This window comes from Arabidopsis lyrata (assembly GCF_000004255.2).
Source record: "Arabidopsis lyrata subsp. lyrata unplaced genomic scaffold ARALYscaffold_7, whole genome shotgun sequence".
NCBI lineage: Eukaryota > Viridiplantae > Streptophyta > Magnoliopsida > Brassicales > Brassicaceae > Arabidopsis > Arabidopsis lyrata.
The window spans coordinates 7168125-7190030 of record NW_003302549.1 but is presented as its reverse complement, the minus strand read 5'-3'; the positions used below and the strand labels follow the sequence as shown (position 1 = coordinate 7190030).

General features: G+C 32.9%; 4 protein-coding genes across 4 annotated transcripts; 3 read left to right on the top strand and 1 right to left on the bottom strand.

Annotated features, from left to right (window-relative positions):
• Window positions 1-6339: 6339 nt before the first annotated feature.
• Window positions 6340-7062, bottom strand: LOC9305746 (zinc finger A20 and AN1 domain-containing stress-associated protein 10). Its single transcript, XM_021018152.1, is given in 2 exon segments — window positions 6340-6789; window positions 6791-7062. Coding segments are annotated over 2 exon segments (402 nt in total). The 5' UTR covers window positions 6818-7062; the 3' UTR covers window positions 6340-6414.
• A 642-nt stretch (window positions 7063-7704) lies between these two features.
• On the top strand, window positions 7705-10176 carry LOC9305745 (receptor-like serine/threonine-protein kinase At4g25390). Its single transcript, XM_002869628.2, has one exon. The coding sequence runs from the start codon at window positions 8032-8034 to the stop codon at window positions 9979-9981; it is 1950 nt and encodes a 649-aa protein (XP_002869674.1). The 5' UTR covers window positions 7705-8031; the 3' UTR covers window positions 9982-10176.
• A 1155-nt stretch (window positions 10177-11331) lies between these two features.
• On the top strand, window positions 11332-12587 carry LOC9305744 (transcription factor bHLH118). Its single transcript, XM_021018198.1, is given in 4 exon segments — window positions 11332-11640; window positions 11853-12155; window positions 12157-12183; window positions 12435-12587. Coding segments are annotated over 4 exon segments (561 nt in total). The 5' UTR covers window positions 11332-11472; the 3' UTR covers window positions 12498-12587.
• A 4283-nt stretch (window positions 12588-16870) lies between these two features.
• On the top strand, window positions 16871-18087 carry LOC9303684 (transcription factor bHLH126). The gene is made up of 3 exons (XM_002869626.2): window positions 16871-17373; window positions 17534-17896; window positions 17968-18087. Exons 1-3 carry the CDS (start codon window positions 17149-17151, stop codon window positions 18046-18048), a joined length of 669 nt encoding a protein of 222 aa, XP_002869672.1. The 5' UTR covers window positions 16871-17148; the 3' UTR covers window positions 18049-18087.
• Window positions 18088-21906: the final 3819 nt, after the last annotated feature.

Genomic DNA, 21906 nt, shown 5'->3' with positions numbered 1-21906 from the left:
AGTAGCTCAAGCCAAGAGCAAAACAACCTTTGTCGAGGACAAAGCCTAGAGAAAACTAAATTACACACCTGGGAAGAGCTCACAGAGGAGCAAGAGGTGATCTCGAGACTCTGTTGCAAAAGTACAAAGACAACACTCATCGGATTGAATTTATCTCCAAGAAGCCAGTCTTTTACGAGTCGGCAATTATTTAAAAGTGTAAGGAGAGGAAGAGCGTTGGGTCCAATAAAGTAGCTCATCCCAAGATTAAAACAACCTTTGTTAAGGATAAGGCCTAGAGAAAATCAAATTTTCCACCTCGAAAGAGCTCACAGAGGAGCATGAGGTGATCCTGAGACTCCGTTGCAAAAGTGCGTAGACAACACTCCTCGAATTGAATTTGTCCCCAGGAAACCAGTCTTTAACGACTGAAGAGGACGATTGGAGCGAGATTTATTTAAGTGTCTCAACAGAAAAAGAGCGTCAGGTGCCAAAAAGTAGCTCAACCCAAGAGCAAAACAACTTTTGTGGAGGATAAATCCTAGAGAAAACCAAATTCCACACCTTGAAAAATCTCACAGAAGAACACGAGGTGATCCCGAGACTCTGTTGCAAAAGTGAAAATACAGCACTTGGCCCCAAGAAGCCAGTCTTTGATGAGTGGGCAATTATTTAAGTGACTCTCGACGGTCCATGAAAGTAGCTCAGGCCAAGAGCAAAACAACCTTTGTCGAGGAAAAAACTTATAGAAAACTAAATTTCACACCTGGGAAGAGCTCACAGAGGAGCAAGAGGTGATCTCGGGACTCCGTTACAAAAGTACAAAGACAACACTCATCGGATTAAATTTGTCCCCAAGAAGCCAGTCTTTTACGAGTCGGCAATTATTTAAGTGACTCTAGAGAGAAAGAGTGCCGGATCCAAGAAAGTAGCTTAGTCCAGGAGCACAACAACCTTTGTCAAGGATAAAGCCTAGCGAAAACTAAATTCCACACCTAGGAAGAGCTCACAGAGGAGCATGAGGTGATCCCGAGACTCCGCTGAAAAAGTGCATAGACAACACTCATTTGATTGAATTTGCTCCCAAAAACCCAATCTTTGACGAGTTGACAATTATTTAAGTATCTCATGGGTAGAAGAGTGTCGGTCCAAGAAGTATCTCAGTCCAAAATCAAAACAATCTTTGTCGAGGATAAATCCTAGAGAAAACCAAATTCCATACCTTGAAAGATCTCACAGAGTAGCAGGAGGTGATCCCATACTCTGTTACAAAAGTACAAAAACAACACTCATCAGATTGAATTTGCTCCCAAGAAGCCAGTCATTGACGAGTGGGCAATTATTTAAAATAGTCTGGAGAGGAAGAGCATGATATCAAAATTAACGTAAGAGTTTTGACATCAATATCTTTAGGATAATGGAAGGAGTTTCCAAATGAACATAATCTTTAAACTTCAATGTCTTGTAAAAATTGAAGGATTTTGTAAGTTAACATAATATTGTCGATGTCACATTATTGTCATTGTCACATTATTAAATTCGAAGTCAAGAACTATTGGTACCTTCGAAATTTCTGTTGTTTGTAGTTGTGAGCGTCTCCAGTATCGACTACCGTGGTTTTATGTCAATAAATTTTTCGCTGAGTGGAGGCAATGTATTGATGACATTACCATATGTATATTCAGATTTGCAAGAACTGAAATGAGTGAAAGTATTTTGTTTTGGTTTTGTTATTTAACATGTATTGTTAAAGTTTGAGACATTGAAACTATATTCCTTTGATAATTAAGGTACACGAAGAGGTACTGCTTCATACAAGTGTTCGCAGATTCTATTCAATCATTCTTGTCATGATGTAACGAGGATGCGAGATATCTTTTCCAACAAGAAGAAAGGACAAATGTCACACATCCAATTTTGATCTTTTGATTATCTTTGGTTGTTGATGAGCAAACCAAGACTACTAAATTTATACTTTCTGGTTCTAATGATTTTAGTTTTCCGTTTTGCATTTTACTATATTCAGAGGATAATAATCACTATTTTCTCGCAATAATATATCAAACGTTATGGCGTTTTACCATAATTCTATATTAATGTCGTTATAAAAATTATACTCTTGACAAAATTAAATCAATAATTGTCTAAAACTTATAACCCTAAATGACTAAATCTGGTTTTAATCAACATACAACCCCGCGCCGGGCGCGGGGACCTCCCCTAGTTTCCTTATATAATAAGTTAATACACACTAACTAGTATAAACCCATTATTCTATTTTTATTTTACCCAAAAAAAAAAGAGAAATTGTTAAAAATGGCCCTTTTTTAATATCCCTTTTCAAAAATGTCCCCTTTGAGAGTCTATTTTTAAATTTGCCCTCTTTTAATTTTTAATGACCATTTTACTCTTATTTGAAACAAAATTAGGTCCACAAAATACAAAATATTTTTTGGCGGGAAAAGTGATCCCGCAAATTTCCTGCCAAAATTTTTTTTTCGGGAAAAGTGATTTCGCAATTTTTTTGGCGGGAAAAATTTACAAGGTATTTTAAAGGTTTTACAGAGTTTTTACAAGTGTTTTATAAGGTTTTACAATGTATTTTAAAAGGTTTTACAAGGTACTTACAAGGTTTTACAAGTTATAAAATAACTTGTAAAACCTTATAAAAAACTTGTAAAACTTTATAACTTGTAAAACCTTATAAAATAGCTTGTAAAATCTTATAATATATTATAAATACCTTATAAATACGTTGTAAAACTTTTTAAAATATATTGTAAAACCTTATAAATACCCTGTAAAAACCTTTAAAATACCTTGTGAATTTTTCCCGCCAAAAATTTAACGCCAAAAAAATTGCGGAATCACTTTTCCCATAAAAAAAATTTTTGGCGGGAAAAATTTTTACGGGAAAATTTTACAAGGTATTTTAAAGGTTTTACAAGTTTTTACAAAATCAAATTTGTAATTTTGATGTGTGCACATTCTCTTGTTTTCCTTATATATTTGTGATATCTTTTATTAAAAGAAGGGTAATTTAGTTATTTTGTACATAAAAGGAGGTATTTTTAAAAATGGACAGCCAAATGGGGCATTTTTGAAAAGGGGTATTGAAAAAGAGGCATTTTTGTGAGTCTCCCAAAAAAAAAAACTAGAGTAAACCCAATGGGGTGAACTCAAAGTCTTCATGGATCAAAATAACAAATATATGTTGTGATTTATGAAGAAGACATTATATAATTGTTGACAAAAAAAAAAGTATATAATTTATATTTAACTAGATAGGGCCCACCTAAATAGGCGGGTGTAAAAAATAAATATAATTACGTATCGATAATATTTAAATTCTAAATAGTAATCTATATTTTTCTTATTATTTAATTTAATATTTTGTTTCAGACAAAATTTCAATCTTACTCATTCTATTTTGCATACACTTTAACTATTTATTTCAACCAAATTTCAATCATACACTTTAACTATTTATTTTATAATAAAAACTGCATTTTAATTCTACACACTCTATCTTATCGATGATATTTGAATTCTAAATAGTACTTTGTACACTTTATCTATATTTAATTTAGTACTTTTATTGAAAAAAATTCAAATCTTACACATTTCATTTACATTAATATAATTTAACTATTATTTAATAAGAGAAATTGTTAAAAATGCCCCTTTTTCAATACCCCTTTTCAAAAATGCCTCTTTTGAGAGTCCATTTTTAAGTTTGCCATCTTTTAATTTTTAATGACCATTTTACCCTTATTTGAAACAAAATTAGGTCCACAAAATACAAAATATTTTTTGGCGGGAAAAGTGATCCCGCAATTTTCCCGCCAAAACCCTTGTAAAAACCTTTAAAAAACCTTGTAAAATTTTCTCGTAAAAATTTTTCCCGCCAAAAAATTTTTTTTGCGGGAAAAGTGATTCCGCAATTTTTTTTTGCGAAATTTTTTTAGCGGGAAAATTTTTGGCGGGAAAAATTTACAAGGTATTTTAAAGGTTTTACAGAGTATTTACAAGTGTTTTGTAAGGTTTTACAATGTATTTTAAAAGGTTTTACAAGGTACTTATAAGGTTTTATAAGGTATTTATAACTTGTAAAACCTTATAAAAAACTTGTAAAACCTTATAACTTGTAAAAACCTTATAAAATAGCTTGTAAAATCTTATAATATCTTATAAATACCTTGTAAATACGTTGTAAAACCTTTTAAAATATATTGTAAAACCTTATAAATACCTTGTAAAAAACCTTTAAAATACCTTGTAAATTTTTGGCTGGAAAAATTTTCCCGCCAAAAATTTAACGCCAAAAAAATTGCGGAATCACTTTTCCCGCAAAAAAAAATTTTTGGCGGGAAAATTTTTTGGCGGGAAAAAGTTTTACGGGAAAATTTTACAAGGTATTTTAAAGGTTTTACAAGTTTTTACAAGAGTTTTGGCGGGAAAAATTGCGGGATCACTTTTCCCGCCAAAAAAATATTTTGTATTTTGTGGACCTAATTTTGTTATATTTCCTTATATATTTGTGATATCTTTTATTAAAAGAAGGGTAATTTAGTCATTTTGTACATAAAAAGGGGTATTTTTAAAAATGGACAGCCAAAAGGGGCATTTTTGAAAAGGGGTATTAAAAAAAGGGCATTTTTGTGAGTCTCCCATTTAATAATGACAAACTGGATTTTGATTCTACACCCTTCATCTTAATGAATAAATGCTAAAACAATTATATCAAAATAATATGTATATCAGATTATATCAAATCTATATCTAGATAAGTTAATGAATTTATTTATTTAATGATCTTATATATTTTCTAAAATTATCTTTCATAAAAGATAATTTTTTTATTTTTTTAGTTTTATTATTGTGTCTTTAAATTATTGGTTTCTACTTTCAGTTTGAATTATATAAGATTTATTAAGTTCTAATAATTTTAGATAGAGACATGTGTCATGATTTAAACTACAAATTTACATTTTTATATCAATTTTATTTTCTAATTAGAAATAGGTGATGATTTTAAATAAAGTTTTGTATTGTTTATTTGAAAGTCTTGAATACGTAAGAACCATATATGCTTCTTCTTTGTTTTTGATATTTTAAATCTAGTTATATTATTTTAAATTGTTTATTTAAATTTATATGTTCATATTTGAATTATACAAGATTCATATATATATATTTTAATCGATCCCAACTATTTTCATGCGGTTTTTTTCAACCCAAACTCTGATACCCTGCACTTATCAACCTGAACTCACACAATATTTAAATAACAAACTCTGAACTATGTGATTTTTAGCCAATTTCAACATATCCCCGTTATTAAAAAGTATACCGTACGTTATTGCTACGGAATATATTTTTCTTTCAAAATGTTTTTTGAATCAATAATTTTAGTAGTTAAAAAACAATGCAAGAGTGAAAGTAAATATTTTTTTTTCTTACTTTTGAAAGATAATTTCTACTTAAAACGTCGGATGGGTCCTTAGCTAGTTTGTTTATATAGAAGTGAGTATGTAGAATAATTATCTTTTTGAAATTGTTAATTTCATTATAATGATCTTTTTACTTTTTAAAATTTATTTTTTGACAATTATCTTTTTATATTTTAAAATTAATAAAAGAAAATTATTGTTTTACATATTTCTATTCAATAAGATACATTTTTATAATATTTATCTTAATGAAATTTTTAAAATTGTTTAGTTTCCTTATAATTATCTTTTTACTTTTAAAATTTTATAATTTCTTACAATTATCTTTTTTTTTTGTCGTCTAGATTTATTATTAATTGCAAATTATGAGAACTGTTACATAGACGATTCTACAACTGACAATTCCTTCCGACCCTTACTAGATCTACGACAGACTACACTTCCTTCTTCGTGATCTTGATGAATACCTTCAATGATCCACGACCTGACGACACTTCCTTCTCTGCGTGGAATCCTGGCGAACGGCTATAATTGTACATCGCTGGAGATCTCTTGCACATTTGCCTCTATTAATCTGCAAATTTGTTAATAAATGACAATATCTGGGACTCGAACCTCAGACCTCTTCGTGTAGAAACATTAATCAACCATTGGTCAACCAATGGGCCAAAGTGGCTTCCACTACAATTATCTTTTTATAGTTTTAAAATTAATAAAAAAAAAAATTCGTTTCACACATGTTTCGATAAAATTGCCACATGTCACGATCTTATGAGTTATTGACTTTGAAAACTATATATAAAATTGAAAACCATTCAATGGAATTTGCGTTCATAAAGTTTTGACAAAGTTCAGTTTGTTTTTATCTTATGAATTTTTAGGTTAATTTAATTGACCTTTTATATTATTGGTATAAAGAACTAAAACATCAAAATCTTAGCCAAGGAATCCAACATCCATGACTCTTAAGTCTAAAATATCACTAAAACCTCTGCAACTTGTCAGCTCTGTTCAAAGGCAACTGTGTGGCCAAGGCGAGCCGTCCAGATTGTTTGTAATCAAAGGGACACGAATGCTCCTCCGGATACCGATGTGACCCGCAAAACATGTGTCCGCATCTACAGTTGAATGCCAACATTCCTACCTTCCTCTTACATATCCCACATCTCCTTTTTCTGACCGGTTCTTCTTCAGCCACGGGACTACTTGTAAGAGGGCAACACTGTGATTGCTCGGTCTTGGGTTCGAATCTTAAAGCGGTCGAGTGTTGAAGAACACTGTGTTTGTAGCAGAGAGAGCATAGATTGTTGTTCTTTCGGGTTCCGTAGAGTCCACAGCCTCCCTCGCATGGTAATTAATGCTTCTGTTTCGTTCACATTCATCATCTTCTTTAATTTCTTCTACTTCTCGCGCTACTTGTTATGAGAGACAATTCAAGATTTTGTGTGAGCTCTATCAACGAGTCTATAGTTTTAAATATATAGAGGATGTCTATTAATGTTCTTAGTTCTTCCGGAATTCTGTAGGGCAATTAAGTTTCCTTTTTATAACACAATTCGATAAGTGTTTCCTCTTTTGTAATACTAATTTACGTTCATTAAGTTTTTCCTTACTTGTAATAACGTTTCTTATTTCATACCAAAAAAAATAAAAATTAACGTTTCTTATTGTAAGTTGGTATTGATTTGCCTTTCGGTATATAAATAAGAAAGGAAAAGTTACATTAGAAACTTCGATAGATTATTTCATAAGAAGGAAACTGAGAAGACGTGTTTAAAACTTCCAACAGTCATAATAAATCCAATAAAGAAAAATGTTGACTAATGTAAGAAAAAAGACAAACCAAATAAATACCTAATCCAACTTGATAATTAGACAGCAGCAGCTTCCTGGTAGTTTCTAAAACGTCGGTCCGTTTACTAAATACAATAAAGAGTTGCGTGCCGTTTTCACTATCATAAGGAGTACTTAATTAGTTGTAAGTAAATACTACCTGATTAGACAATTCCACATGGTGATCTTTGATTACCCCACCACCGCACGTGAATATGGAATACCTTGTTTAGTTTCATTATCAAATTACAACATAAACGCGTTACTAAATACTACTTAATGTCTCTATCAAAAGCCACGCAACAACAGACGAGCATTTAAATCTCCACGTGGGCTAACCCGGTTCGGTTTCATTATCCGGGGCTTCGTCTGAATTTGAATTTGAGTTTTTTCAAATCTTCCAAATATTCAAAAAAAATGAAAAAGAAATAAAATATTGTTCAGTTATTCTTTCTATGGTTCTTGTTTGATAGAAAGAATAACAGGTTTTGGATTTGTCTGTGTGTTTGGATTAGTATTCGGTTTAACCAATCAAAATTCGAAACCTTAACACGTAAACCATGATGTAATGATCTAATTAATGATCAATTAAATGTAGAAAAAAAAAGATTAATAAGCAAAAATTCCATTTTCGCAACAGCTCAAACGTTTTCTTCTCTTTCCGATTTAATCTGAAAACTGAAACAAACACAAAAGCAACGATTTTTTTTTTTTTTTGGAAATTTTTTCCTCTGTTTATGGTTCAGCTTCGGTTTACTAAATCCATATGCCGTCACGATCAATCTCGGCGCCGGTTCCGGCTCCGGCTCCGATCGTTTCCTCTTTAGCCCCAGCAGCGCCGTTGGGACATCAGAATAGGACAACGCGAATCTTTCCACCGTTAGTGGCGGCTGGAGCCGGCGCCGGTTTCTCTCTCTTCATCACTCTCTCCGTCTGTTTCTGCAAATTCAGCCGGAAACGTTCATCACCTCCGGCGGAAAACGCCTCCTCTTCGCCTCGGAAATCACCGCCACGTGAGTTTTCCTATTCGTCTCTCCGTCGCGCCACCGGCTCTTTCTCGCCAGCGAATCGTCTAGGTCAAGGCGGATTCGGCGTCGTATTTCGTGGAACTATCTCCGGCGGCGAGAATGTAGCCGTTAAAGTAATGGATTCAGGATCTCTTCAAGGAGAAGGTGAGTTTCAGAACGAGTTGTTCTTCGCCGCCAAGCTTGACTCGCCTCACGTTGTCCCTGTTATTGGCTTCTCTCACGATCGAAAACGACGACGTTTGCTTCTTGTTTACAAGCTCATGGACAATGGTAACCTCCAAGACGCGTTGCTTCACCGGAGATGCCCTGAGCTTATGGATTGGAATCGGAGGTTTTTGGTTGCGGTTAACGTTGCGGATGGGATTGAGCACCTTCATAGTCTTGAACCACCTGTGATTCATGGTGATATAAAGCCTAGCAATGTTCTATTGGATAATCTCTTCTCTGCCAAAATCGCTGATTTTGGTCTGGCTAGGTTGAAACCGGAGCAAGTGGAGATTAATGTAGCGCCGGAGCGTGATGGTGATGGATCTATGGTTGAAGAAGTAGAGAGTGTTATAACTACTGTGACTGGTTATGAAGATTTTAACTTTGGGTTGGTTGATCAGTCGCCGGAAAGTGTTGCTAAGGTTCCTGGGTCTGTGAGTGCTTCGCCGGAGACAACGACGGTTGTCTCTGTTTCTCCGGAAATGGGGGAGAAAACGGATGAGGATGGTGGTAGTGTTGTGGTGACAAAGAAGGGGAAAGAGACTGAGAGCAAAGATTGGTGGTGGAAGCAGGAGAGCAATGTTGAAAGAGGGAAAGTGAAGGAGTATGTGATGCAATGGATTGGTTCAGAGGTTAAGAAGGAGAGACCGACCAGAGCCGATTGGATTGAGGCGACAGCTTTGTCTTCGTCGTCAAGTAAGAAACTTGAGAAGAAGACTAGCAAGAGACTAGAATGGTGGTTGTCACTAGAGGAAGAGGATGAGAAGAAGAAGAGGAAGAAGCGAAGGATGGTTAGAGAGTGGTGGAAAGATGAGTATCGTAGAGAACTCGCTAAGAAAAAGAAGAAGAAGAAGAAGACGACTTTAGAAGCTGAATTTTGTAGTGATGATGGGAGTAGTAGTGTGAGTCAATGGCGGCGTGGTAGTGGTAGTGGTAGCAGCATAGATTGGTGGTTAGATGGGTTAAGTGGTGAACGATGGTTGAGAGCAAGGGGAAATAGCCATGACTCGGTGAGCGGTGAGATAGCTAAGAGCTGTGGAATCAGTAGCACGCCGAGCATGAGAGGAACCGTGTGCTATGCAGCGCCTGAGTATTGTAACTTAGAAAACAATGTGTCTGAGAAATGCGATGTCTATAGCTACGGTGTTCTGTTGTTAGTTCTGATTTCCGGGAGGCGCCCGTTGGAGATGACAGGATCCGCGAGCGAGATCCAACGGGCAAACCTCATGTCTTGGGCGAGGAAGCTGGCGAGAAGAGGGAAACTTGTTGATCTTGTAGACCAAAAGTTGCAAAATTTAGACCAAGAACAAGCGGTGTTGTGCATAAAGGTGGCCTTGTTGTGTCTGCAAAGGTTGCCGATTTCACGACCGTCAATGAAAGAGGTTTTGGGGATGCTTAAAGGAGAAGTGAATCTACCAGAGTTGCCTACCGAGTTCTCACCATCGCCGCCATTGAAGACGGTGAGGAAGCAGCGCCGTTGATTAACTTAAGTATCACTTTGGTTAACTTTAGTTTTAGGAACTTTGAATTTAATTTCACAATACTTTCCAACTTCTTCCAAGTTAGTCTGTTTTTTCCCTCTTCAAACGCATTATTGTTTATTGACATTGATTCTTACTTTCTTAGTTATGTAATTTTTTTACACGTTTAAACTTAATGTCATACACTTCTTCAAATCGGACTTACATGGGACTGGATTATCAGCTGAAGAGGCTAAAAACTTCTTCCACCTCCAAAAATCAATCATTCAAGGTCACTCACACACTTACACTCACACAAACCCTATGGGCCTAATAGTTTTAAGAGTACTGTAAACCAATCGAGTTAATACGAAATTGGGTCACGTTGGGAGCCGGCAGTTTGTGTTCTTTATATATATGGACACGGGCCTTGCTGAGCCCATCTTCAATCTTTCTTATATGTTTTCTTCTTAAAATTTCTTGAATTATTCTTCTTTATTTCTATTTATTGGGATTTGGGCACATATATATATATATATATATATATATATATTCATAATTTGGCCCAGCTTCCAAGAATACTAGATATTTGGAAGTTTGGAACCTGCATTTACCATGTATCAGATTCTTTTAAAACTCAATTATTAAAAAATGTCATACATAAATTGATTAGAATATTCAAAATAGTTCACTAAAAAGTAAATAGTTTTGCAACAATATTAATTAAAACAAATGGAAAAGCGTTATAGTTATAGTAATGTTAGTTTTGTTTTTCATTTTAGATTATTCATTTGCTTTCGGCTTGGGTGGTCGTTAAAAAACAATTGCACCAGAGCAATATGAAATAATGACATATACTTTTTATTTAGCATCCAGAAAACAAACAATAGCAGTAACTAATTCTTATCAAATACTACTACATTATGTCCTATATATTTTTATAACGTTAAATAGATCATATTTCTCCATAATTAAAAGTGATATTCAATCATTTTTGGGAATAAGGTCCAAGATATGTATGGCCTCAGAGCTGGTACCTGTGTCAGAGATATCAGAAATCTATGATCGTACAATTTGATATGTATATATAATAAGAAAATAAACATGTCATTGTACGATCTCTAAAAGAATAATTGAAAATGATAAATAGTAAGAAATGGAATGTTGAAGGGAACCTATTAGCATTGATTAAAGTGATAAGAAATTAATGATGAAGCAGAAAAACGTCATTGCTTACCCTAATAAACCTCTTTTTCCATCTTTTTTCCGATACGTCTACCAATAACGCATACTTTTTTCTTGATTTTTTTAATATTATAAACAAAACCCTTTTACTAACTTTTTTCCGACTCCCATCTTATTCAACTTTACAACAAATCCCTGATTAGAGCAAATTCATGATTAGAGCAAATCCCAGAGCACAAGATCAGATCCTGCTGTCTCATCATCACCATTATTGTAATTACAAGAAGAATCTTTGTCACAATATATAATTAACGTATAGACTTTTAGATGAATACTTTTGATCAGGAGAAGAAAAGAAGGCGTAGTAAAAAGCCGAGAGTTAGTAGTGAAGAAAACATGGAGAAAGTACACAAAGAAGTTGAGAAACAAAGGAGACAAGAAATGGCTTCTCTTTACACGTCTCTCCGCTCTCTTCTCCTGTTGGAGTTCATCCAGGTCAAAACCCTAAAAATTCGTCTTGCTTTTGATTCTTCATTTTTTTTTTTTTTGTTAATGAAAAAACTCCACAAGTATGCTTTGTCGCTTATTTTGTTAAAATGAGTCACTAGAACTCTAGCTAACAACACTTCAACATCACAATATCCGATCCTAAAGATAACAAAGCTAAAGTTGACCTCTACATTTCCTCTCTTTGTTTGGTTTTTTAGGGAAAGCGTTCGACAGCAGATCAGGTGAACGGGGCGGTGAATTACATTGAGTATTTGCAAAGGAATATCAAGGACATAAGTTCCAAGAGAGATGACCTCGTGTTATTGTCTGGACGAAGCTTTGGGAGTAGTAATGAACAAGACTGGAATCAGATTTCGAATCATGTCGTGATCATTCGTCCGTGTTTGGTCGGGATAGAAATCGTATTTAGCGTTCTCCAAACGCCGTTCTCAAGCGTTCTCAAAGTGATTCGTGAACACGGTCTCTGTGTTCTTGGCTGCATCTCTTCCAGTGTAAATGATAAGACTCATTCACACTCTACAGGCTGAGGTACAATATCTCGAGCTTACTAATTTCACAGCAATCGAAACATTACTATAACTTTACTGAGAATGTAGAGCAACACTTATATTTCTAACTTTATGTTTTGGATCCTGTCGTCTTACAAACCCCAATGGTGTTTGTGTCCTAATTTGGAATGGAATATAAGCATACATTTCTTCATAGCTCTTTGGCATTACTTATTGGGACAAAGTATATTTTTGAGTTAATATGTGGAGTTAATCTTCCTTAATGTTTAGGTCAACGATCTGGCTTTGATCGACTTAGCAGACCTTAAGGATACACTTACCCTAATGAAGTAATTAAACGTTTTTTTCAGTAGATTCCTTTTAACTTCTCCAACCAAAACGATGTACATATGGTTTCTTAATACTGCATTGTGTCTTTTTATTTATATTTGTGTTTTGCAGATTTTGAAAAGAAATAATGTACTTCTTCTCAAGCTACATATTTTATAAGGTGTATATAAGGGTACCTACGCTGTGGAATCATGATATACTCTCTGTTTTTATAGTTTAAATTTTGTTTGAAATTAGTTGTTATTCTATGTTTATGCAGATTTTTGTCAAACTTTACAAATTTATCTCTTTTGTTGTACCTTTTTAATTGATGATATCGAATAAAAATATATTAATTAAGAGTAAAACATAAAACAAAATATTATCTTAATATGCGTGAAAAACCTTAAACAACAATTAATTTGAAACCTTAATTAAACAATTAATTTGAATGGTGGAATTTAATAAGCTAAGTACACATAAAAATATTAATGGTATAATTTATAACAGAATAAGTTTGAGATATTACTATTGTATGTTGCCTTGTTGGTGTGAGTAGCATCACAAAAGATGATAAAATAGTATTTAGAACAAAATTTCTAATGAATATAAGCCTTCGAAAAAATTGTTTCCCCGACACATTACATTAAAAAAAGAAATCCATATTTTAATCGAAAACTACAAAAAATAAAAGCTACTAAAAACTATTTCCATATTATCGATCCATCCAAAAAAAATAGAATTAACTTCTAGAAACTCATCGATTTAAATGTGTATATAAAAATAACTAAAAGATTTTGAGATTATATAATACTGAAAATATTAGTCGAAAATTGATTTGCATTATACAAATTAAAGACATGAAACGAGGTAAAGAAAAACCCATTTGTAATCTAAAAATGTGAAATTCCTTTTTATGAAATCAGAAACATAAAAAATTTTGCATATTTATCGGCGATGAAACAAAATTTGCAAATCTATTGGCGATGAAGATTTATGAAAAAAATGTAATTTAACTGTTAGAAAATTTATGTAGACAAAAAGAACTGTTACCATAAATTATGAATTGTTTACAAATCATAGTATACAAATTTGTCTACATGATTATGAATTATGTAGACAAAAAGAATTGTTAATTACAAACTTAGGTTGTGTACTATGATTTGATTCTTGCAAATGGTTAATTAGGGTGTACGCACTCCGATCCGGATTTGTAATCTCTAAATTAACTAATGATTAGACAGTTGATACAGGAGAAAAAGGAATAAGGAATTGATTGTGCCGCTTAGGCATGTCAATCGGACTAGCCCGGTCCGAAGCCCGCAAAATCCGTACATATTTGAATCCGGTCCGGCCCGGTCCGTAAAAATTCCGAGCCTATATTTTAAAGCCCGGCCCGGCCCTAACAGGGCTACAGGGCTTTTCCGGGCTTTTTTGGACTTTTCTTCCGACAACAAAAAATAAATTTATAATTTATAATATCTCTTAAAAAAATCTATATATGAAACGAGTCAATCAAAATTTAAATAACCATTAACGCTAATTTAGTTTTTTAAAAAGAGAGTTAAAATCAAATAAATAATCCAAATAAATTGTTTAAACTTATACTAGATAAAATATAAAATCAAAATAATTCAAATTAGGTAGTAGAGCTAATATTTGCTTTTTCAATTTATAGTAATACATAACGAAAAACTATGTTTAGGGTTTTCAACTCTATCAAAAATTTTTTTTACAACAAATCTTACAATTAAACGAAAATATTAACAAAAAAAAAGATCAAAATATTTTTAAAGGGTTTTTCGGGCTAGTCCGAACTCGGCCGGATTAAGCCCAAAGAATCCTTTAGCCCGAATGGACTTAGTCCGAAAGACCCGATTTTTTCTAGACATATATTTTGAAACTCGAGTCTGCTGTTTTTCAGAGTTGGGCCGAGCTATCCCGCGGGCTTTGGTCCTAATTGATATGTGTAGTGCCGCTTAGTTGAAAAATGAAAACGGGTACATCTATGATCGATTTAAATATTTTAACTCTGGAACTGTTGACTTTTCTTTTATTAGACTTTTGGTAAACAATTGCAGCTAAATGAGTAATCAAATTTGTTTATAAATAATTTTTTAAAAAGTATTGTACGGGCCCGGCCTTGAGGGTTTGGGCGGAATTAGAATTTTAAAAATTGTGTCATTTTAAAGCTTAAACATAAAAAGATTGTTTTAGAGAAAAACTTAATACTGTAATAAAGTATGATGACGCTAATAAAGAATAGAGCTGGCGATATTAGTAATAATTTTGTGTTGTCAACAATCTACCACATCATTAGGGTACTTTAACTTCAAACACCATATTTTAATTCGTCTGAATAAAGTTTAAAAATAAAATAAAAAAATTGGGTTGTTACTGTAGAAATTGCGGCCCCTGTTTGCAACCGTCCGATAGAAAAGTCTAAAGAGATGGTCTTTAGTTTAGTCTTGACTCTTACTAACGCACTTTGTGTATGATCAGGAATAATATAACTTTCCATAATCCATATTTCCCGACAATCATCGATTTGACATGCGACATTAGGTCATACGTAAAAAACAACGTGCTTCTAAGTTTTAATTATAAAATATATAAGATTAAAATTGGCCATCTGATATATACTTTTTGGGAGCTAGGGGGAAATGCATCTCATCAAGTGTCAAGTCCCAGATCACATTACCAATTTTGAAAATATAAGTATTTGCATTGTTAATGTCACCTTAACTGTAATAAAACTAGAGAAAAAACTCGTGTCTTAGAAACAATTTACAAAGGTTGATTGGTTCTCCTTTGACCATTTGCAAACATTTTGTCTGTAGACAATTGCGGTTATACGCATTTAATATCAATCATAAGAACTATTATATTTTTGCTAAAATAAGAATTATTATATACAGCCTCATAAGACTTTAAATAAATTACATAAAGAGGAGCTTTTGAACGTATCATATAATATAAGTGAATGAATTATCTTCTTTTTCTTTCTTTTTACAAATTTATACGGTTTAGAAGTTTTATCAGGCAGTATATTAAATTCGTGACAGAGAAGGACTCTCTTAATATGCGTATACATATAAAAAAATAAGGTAGCAGGGGATTCGTGACAGAGAAGAAGGATTTGCTTTGCCTTGAAAGGATAACCCTTTACCAAAAGGCTTACTTTTAAAACAATGGAAACTGTGGAAGGATGTTATCGTATTTATATTCAAAGCATATTATATTTTGTAATAGTATCTTCTTAAGGACAGTATCTCTCTAGATTATAAGTATATCTGATACGCAATGGATATGGTACGTTTAAAAAACATGTGAAAAAGACTAGTTGCAATGTGAGCAGGTGTAAGGATCGGAGCCCACATGCGACCATCGCAACATCATCAATGGTTGAGATTTGATCTTTGTTTTCATGTATCCGAATCTTAGGACATGGTTGGGCTTTCACGTCAAATAATTACATTCTTCAGTCCCTCCTAGTCGTATGAGAGCATAATTTCTTTAGGGAAAATGTGAATTGTGGCATTTTTTTATTAAATGGCAACTGTTTGCGTTTTAGTCACTAATTCTGTATCCGTTTGACAATTATATTTGTATATATGTACATTTTCTTTCTTTCTTAAACTTTATATATCTATTACTGTTATTTCATGGCAAGAGACTGATTCGCATGAAAGGAAAATTTTGTTGGATGGTAGGGCGAAAGTTGTTATAAAATAATAAAAGGAGAAATATCAAAAATACTCATTTTCTAATATCACATTTTAAAAATTCCTGTTCTTTAAAACTTTTGCAAAAATGTTCCTAAAAATGACAAATATACAGAAATACGTGTGTAATATTATTAAAACATACACAAATTATTTATATAGAAAATCTTATAAATATCTTACAAATATTTTATAAATATTTTGTTAAATCTTATAAATACCTTTTAAATACCTAGTACAATTTTATAAAATACTTTATAAAATTTTTATAAATACTTGGATCGAGCCTCCACGTTGTTACTATCCAGAAATACCTTATAAACCTTATAAAACTTTATAAACTTCTTAGATTTAGTAATGGATATTTTTGAAAATGAACACGTAAATGGAGCATTCTTGAATAGAAAAAAATGGTATTTCTTTAATATGTTCATAATAATTTGACACTAATTTGAAAACATTGTAAATATAATTTAATAAATTTATTTATAAAAATATTTGTTTTGTTATGTATTGACGAATTAAAACTTATAATCTAATGGTATGTAGTTTTGTTATTATTGATTGTGTTAAAAATCAGGTTGAAATCCGTATAATGATTAATGCATGATACTGGTGCGAGTAAAAAATTCTTTTGAAATATAGAGGACCTTTTTACACACATGTCACCGATGGCCGGTCAAGCCCGAGGCCATTATTAAAACAACTGATAAATATTTATGAAAAGAAAAAAAGAGTAATTCAGGAACCTGCATTATTTGGTCCTCCTGATGTGTAATTATTTAATATTTAAATAATGGTCCTCCCTCTCACCTAAGGAGATATTGAGAACCATCTGATTCTTTTAAGGCATCACATCCTTCAACAAGTAAACAATAAAAGAAATTAAATTACCATAAGACAGAACCACAAAATCCTTTTGAGATCTGACATTGCTAAAGTATCAAACTATGGATCCTTATCAGAATCTTAATCCGAAAGGGTACCAGAGACAGAGACCGTTTAGCTTATCCGGCGAGGGCGGCAGCAGCGGCGGCTCAGGTATGCCACATGAAACAGATGACAATAAGAAGAAGAAGAAGCTTCTCCACCGCGACATCGAACGCCAAAGAAGACAAGAAATGGCTACACTCTTTGCTACTCTTCGTACTCAGCTACCTCTCAAATACATCAAGGTTCATACTCTTACTCACTTTTTTTTTCTCAAATTTTATTTACGTTTCCTTATATCAATTGTTCGAAGAAACCCAGATTTGGTGAGATTTGGCTGCTAGGGTTGTCAATATGTCCCTTTTTGTATTTAATTTAATTTTGTATTTGTATCTTTATTTATAGGGAAAAAGAGCTGTTTCGGATCATGTAAACGGAGCGGTAAATTTCATAAAGGACACGGAAACACGGATTAAAGAACTTAGTGCAAGAAGAGACGATCTAAGTAGAGAAACAGGTCAGAGATATAAATCCAATCCGGATTCAGCAAACAGTACTGGATCCGATTTAGGCAGATCGGAGCCGGCGACTGTGATGGTGCAACCACACGTGAGCGGTTTAGAAGTGGTAGTGAGCAGCAAATCCTCAGGTCCCGAAGCTTTGCCTCTCTCAAGAGTGCTCGAGACACTTCAGGAGAAAGGGCTTGAAGTCATGAGCTCTCTCACCACAAGAGTCAATGAGCGGCTTATGCACACTATTCAAGTCGAGGTATGGTTACAACATGTCAATCCAAGTTAATCTAGGGTTCTCATTATATCTAACTATATTGATCAATACAGGTTAATAGTTTCGGATGCATAGACTTAGCTTGGTTGCAGCAAAAGCTAGTTGAGGATTTGATACTTTCGACGGAGTACTAATCAGACGCAACATTCGTAGTCCTAAGGACCTTCTTCATCGTATGATCTCTTTTACCCGAGCTCTAAGTTTTGTTATATGTAGGTGTGAGCTTTAGCTAAATCGAAACTCATTTCAAAATTATTGTCCTTTTTAGATTTGGTATTGAAGCTTGTTAGTGGAATATACAACAGTTTTTTTTTCGTAGATATCATATGTCCATAGCTCCAATAATTATTCTCTTGTTCATACACGTATATATATATGTACTTAGAGCAAATGTGAAAGTCATTATATCGACGCTAGATTTTTCACATGTTACTAGTTCATCAATGGGACACAAATATATGCAATGTTCGATATGGTGTAGTTTTGTTCATGCATTTTAATTACAACATAACAGCTATGGTTGATGTTCTAATTAACTAATCTCACAGTATTTTTAATGCAGAACAAATGTCTAAAGTCTTCTTGAAATTTCATCTTGAGAGCAAGGAAGGTGCATAGGTTTTAAAGTTCATTCGTGGATTGAGGTGTAGCTTTGGTTTAAATAAGTACAAGTGTATACCATGCTGTTATGTTCAAACGGATTTTATGGGTAGATCGTAACTTCACCATGATTAGCCTGATTCGCCGCCTTAAAGACCAAGGGTGTGATGTTTTCAGTAGAGCATTTTTTTCGCACAGATAAGCGAATTTTCGTTTCCCTTTCATTATAACATTTTTGTATCATTCCATTGTTATGTTTTCTTGCATTTTTTAGAATGGAAATAAGGTTTTATATAATACATATGCATGAATCACTAAGACCTATATTGGAAGGAAAATCGGAAGGGCATAGTAAAATAAAGGCCAATACAATAACATCGGATGAGTATGAAGCAAGTGTAGGTGGGAACCATCTTTTGGGCTCTATTATAGTCGGAATCTGCAAGGATGTTTCCAACCTAACAACTGATTTCTGTACGCTATCAGTATCACCTTGGTGAGCTTCCATATTTTATGTGAATTGTTCACACATAAAACTGCGAATTTGAGAAGGAACATAACTGTTATCTCTACGACATACTGAGTTATATCATAGAAAGATCTAGAGACAATTGAAGTAATAATACTAACCACGAGAAAACATATCGTTTGGGCAGTTTGAAAGTGGTAAGATACAAGTTCCAGATAACTAATATATCAACAGATCGATAGTAATACTACCCACACAAAAAAAAAGATCGTTTGAGTGTATATATACGTGCATGAGTTGATAACCCTAACACAAACATACATACTATTTTGAAATTTTAAATGACTAATATACGCAAGTATCAGGATACGTGTAAATTCATAAGCACATGCCTCGCATCATAAATGCCATAACAAATGTGAAACTCAGACCACTTAATTATACAAGATTATGATTTATACGATGCTTTTTCGGAAATAAGAAGCATTTTGCCAGTTGCCATAAATAAAAGCCTAAGTTCAATGCATATAATAGAACCACCTTATTATTTTCTAATCTTGACTTTACTTTTGTTATTCAAGAATCAAAAATTAAAGATATTCTTATTTTTTGTTAAGATACTTTAGAAGATTATCTAATATTCAATCTTCCTTTATTTTGTAATTCAAGATACGACACAGTATTATACATATCCCCAAAATCTTGGTTTCTTTTGCCTCCTCTTTTTCTAAGTACCCATAAGCATATGAACAGAATCACATATTATTTTAATAAAATCTCATTATTCTAGATTTAAATATCCACTTTAATTAATACACGTCACGAACTTGAGCGAAGTTGACAATAGTTCTAATGTTTTAAGCAATTACTTAAGAGATACGCATGATGAGTGGTTGAGATCTCCCTAATATTCGTTTGTATCTTTAGTTATATCATTATTGGTTGTTAAATTAATTAATTATCAACTAGGAGTCTTATTTTAATTTTAATTTAAATGTGTGGTTGTTTAAAAAATTTCGTTTATCAAACTTTGAGATGCCGTCCCAACAATAAAAAGAAGAAGAAGAGATGCCGTCCAACAAATTCATGATCATCAAATCGGATTGTGTTCCGAAAAAGATAGTCCCAGACAATATCTTAATGTTGTATTAAGAATTAATACTAATATTTAACCTATATTATTCTGTGGAAGCACTTTTAGCCTATTGGTTGATCAAAAGTTCATTAATGCTTTTACATCCAGAAGTTTGGGATTCGAGTTCCAGATACTGCGATTTATTAATAAATTGCATATTATTGGAGGTAAGTATGTAAGAGATCTCCAGCGATATACAATTATAGCCGTTCGCCAGGATTCTACACAGAGAAGAAAGTGTCCATCAAAACCATGAAGAAAGAGGTGAAGGAGGTGAAGGAGGTCGTGTATCTAATAAGGATCGGAAGGAATTGTCTGTTATAGAATCGTCTACTTAACAGTTCTTATAATTTGCAATAAATAATAAATCTAGACGAAAAAAAAACCTATATTATTCCCAAAGGAAAACCAATAACAATAATATAGAAAATAGAAACATTAATTACGCTGCAAAAAAAAAAAAAAATTAACTCCATCTCTATCATCAGTTCAAAATTTAAACTACATTTTATCAAAAAAAAAAAAATTAATTAATTAAATAACTCGTAGTCTTAGAGTTTTGAATCTTTTGATGACACTACACTTTTTCAGTACATTAATTCTATAAACACTATATTTTATAAAGGGTTCACGTTATCTTTTTTCACATTCATAAAACGATAAAATCACTAAGAACCACTAAAATGGAAAACTTTATAATAATTTTTTAATTGGCTGATTTAATCGATATTTTTTTTTTGATAAAGGATTTAATCGATATTTAATTAAGTTTTTAGACGGATCTAATGATGAAAAAAAACTACAATAGTTAGAGAGCAAGACATGAGACAAACCTAGCTAATATGTGTACATATGTTCTAGTTTTGTACTTATAAGTATTGTTGATAACTTTTTTATTTGTGTGTGTCCGTGTGGGGTTTAATTTAACCCCATAATATATGATAGTGATTTGAAGCCAAACATATCCTCATGTACACGTACATGATCATTATGTATTTCTCGATCAGTTGGTGTCATGTCCGAGAGATTCAGAAATGGAATGATCCAGTTTTATCTGTGTTATATTTATATATATGATTATAAACTAAGGACGATTTCTTACCTACCCAATCAATGATTTTTGGTTGAACAATTCGAAAAAGTTCTAAAGAACAAGTACATATGTGAAAACATACAGACCTATAAGTCTATAACTAGTTTGCTATTCCGTCTATCGTTTTGTGTTACTTCCTATATAATATGGTCAATGTTGAGTTGTAAATTGAAGTAAATCAAATAATAGTAAAGCTTTCTTTTTCCTATAAAGATATTATTGAAGTTTTTCTGCTTGTATTCCAAAATACGTAGTTGCGCGCATATATTAATAGCACGGCGAGCCGAAACTATTTTAGTGCTTAAAGCAAAACAAAAGTGACCCACTAATAAAAACTGTTGAATGGATAATACAAGGTTTGACCGCTACACTACTTCGACGTTTTCAGAAGTTGATGCCTCTAAAAAGTTAATAACCATGAGATATCTAAAATCCTTGCTTTACGAGTTTTAGTCCAGGACTTGTGTGAGATAGTGATAGCATATGTCAGAGAAAAACTAACGCAAAAGATTATATATGAAATATTAGATTTTCCCATGTATAAGATAGAGAGACCAAGTGTCCTTACCTCAACTGGTAAAGATCTTAGGCGAAGCGTAGATGTCGCCGGTTCGAATGACGTTTGAGACGAAACTAATATTACATGTTGTGATTTCGGGCGTAGGGAGATTACGGCATTTGTCTCAGAATCTCCT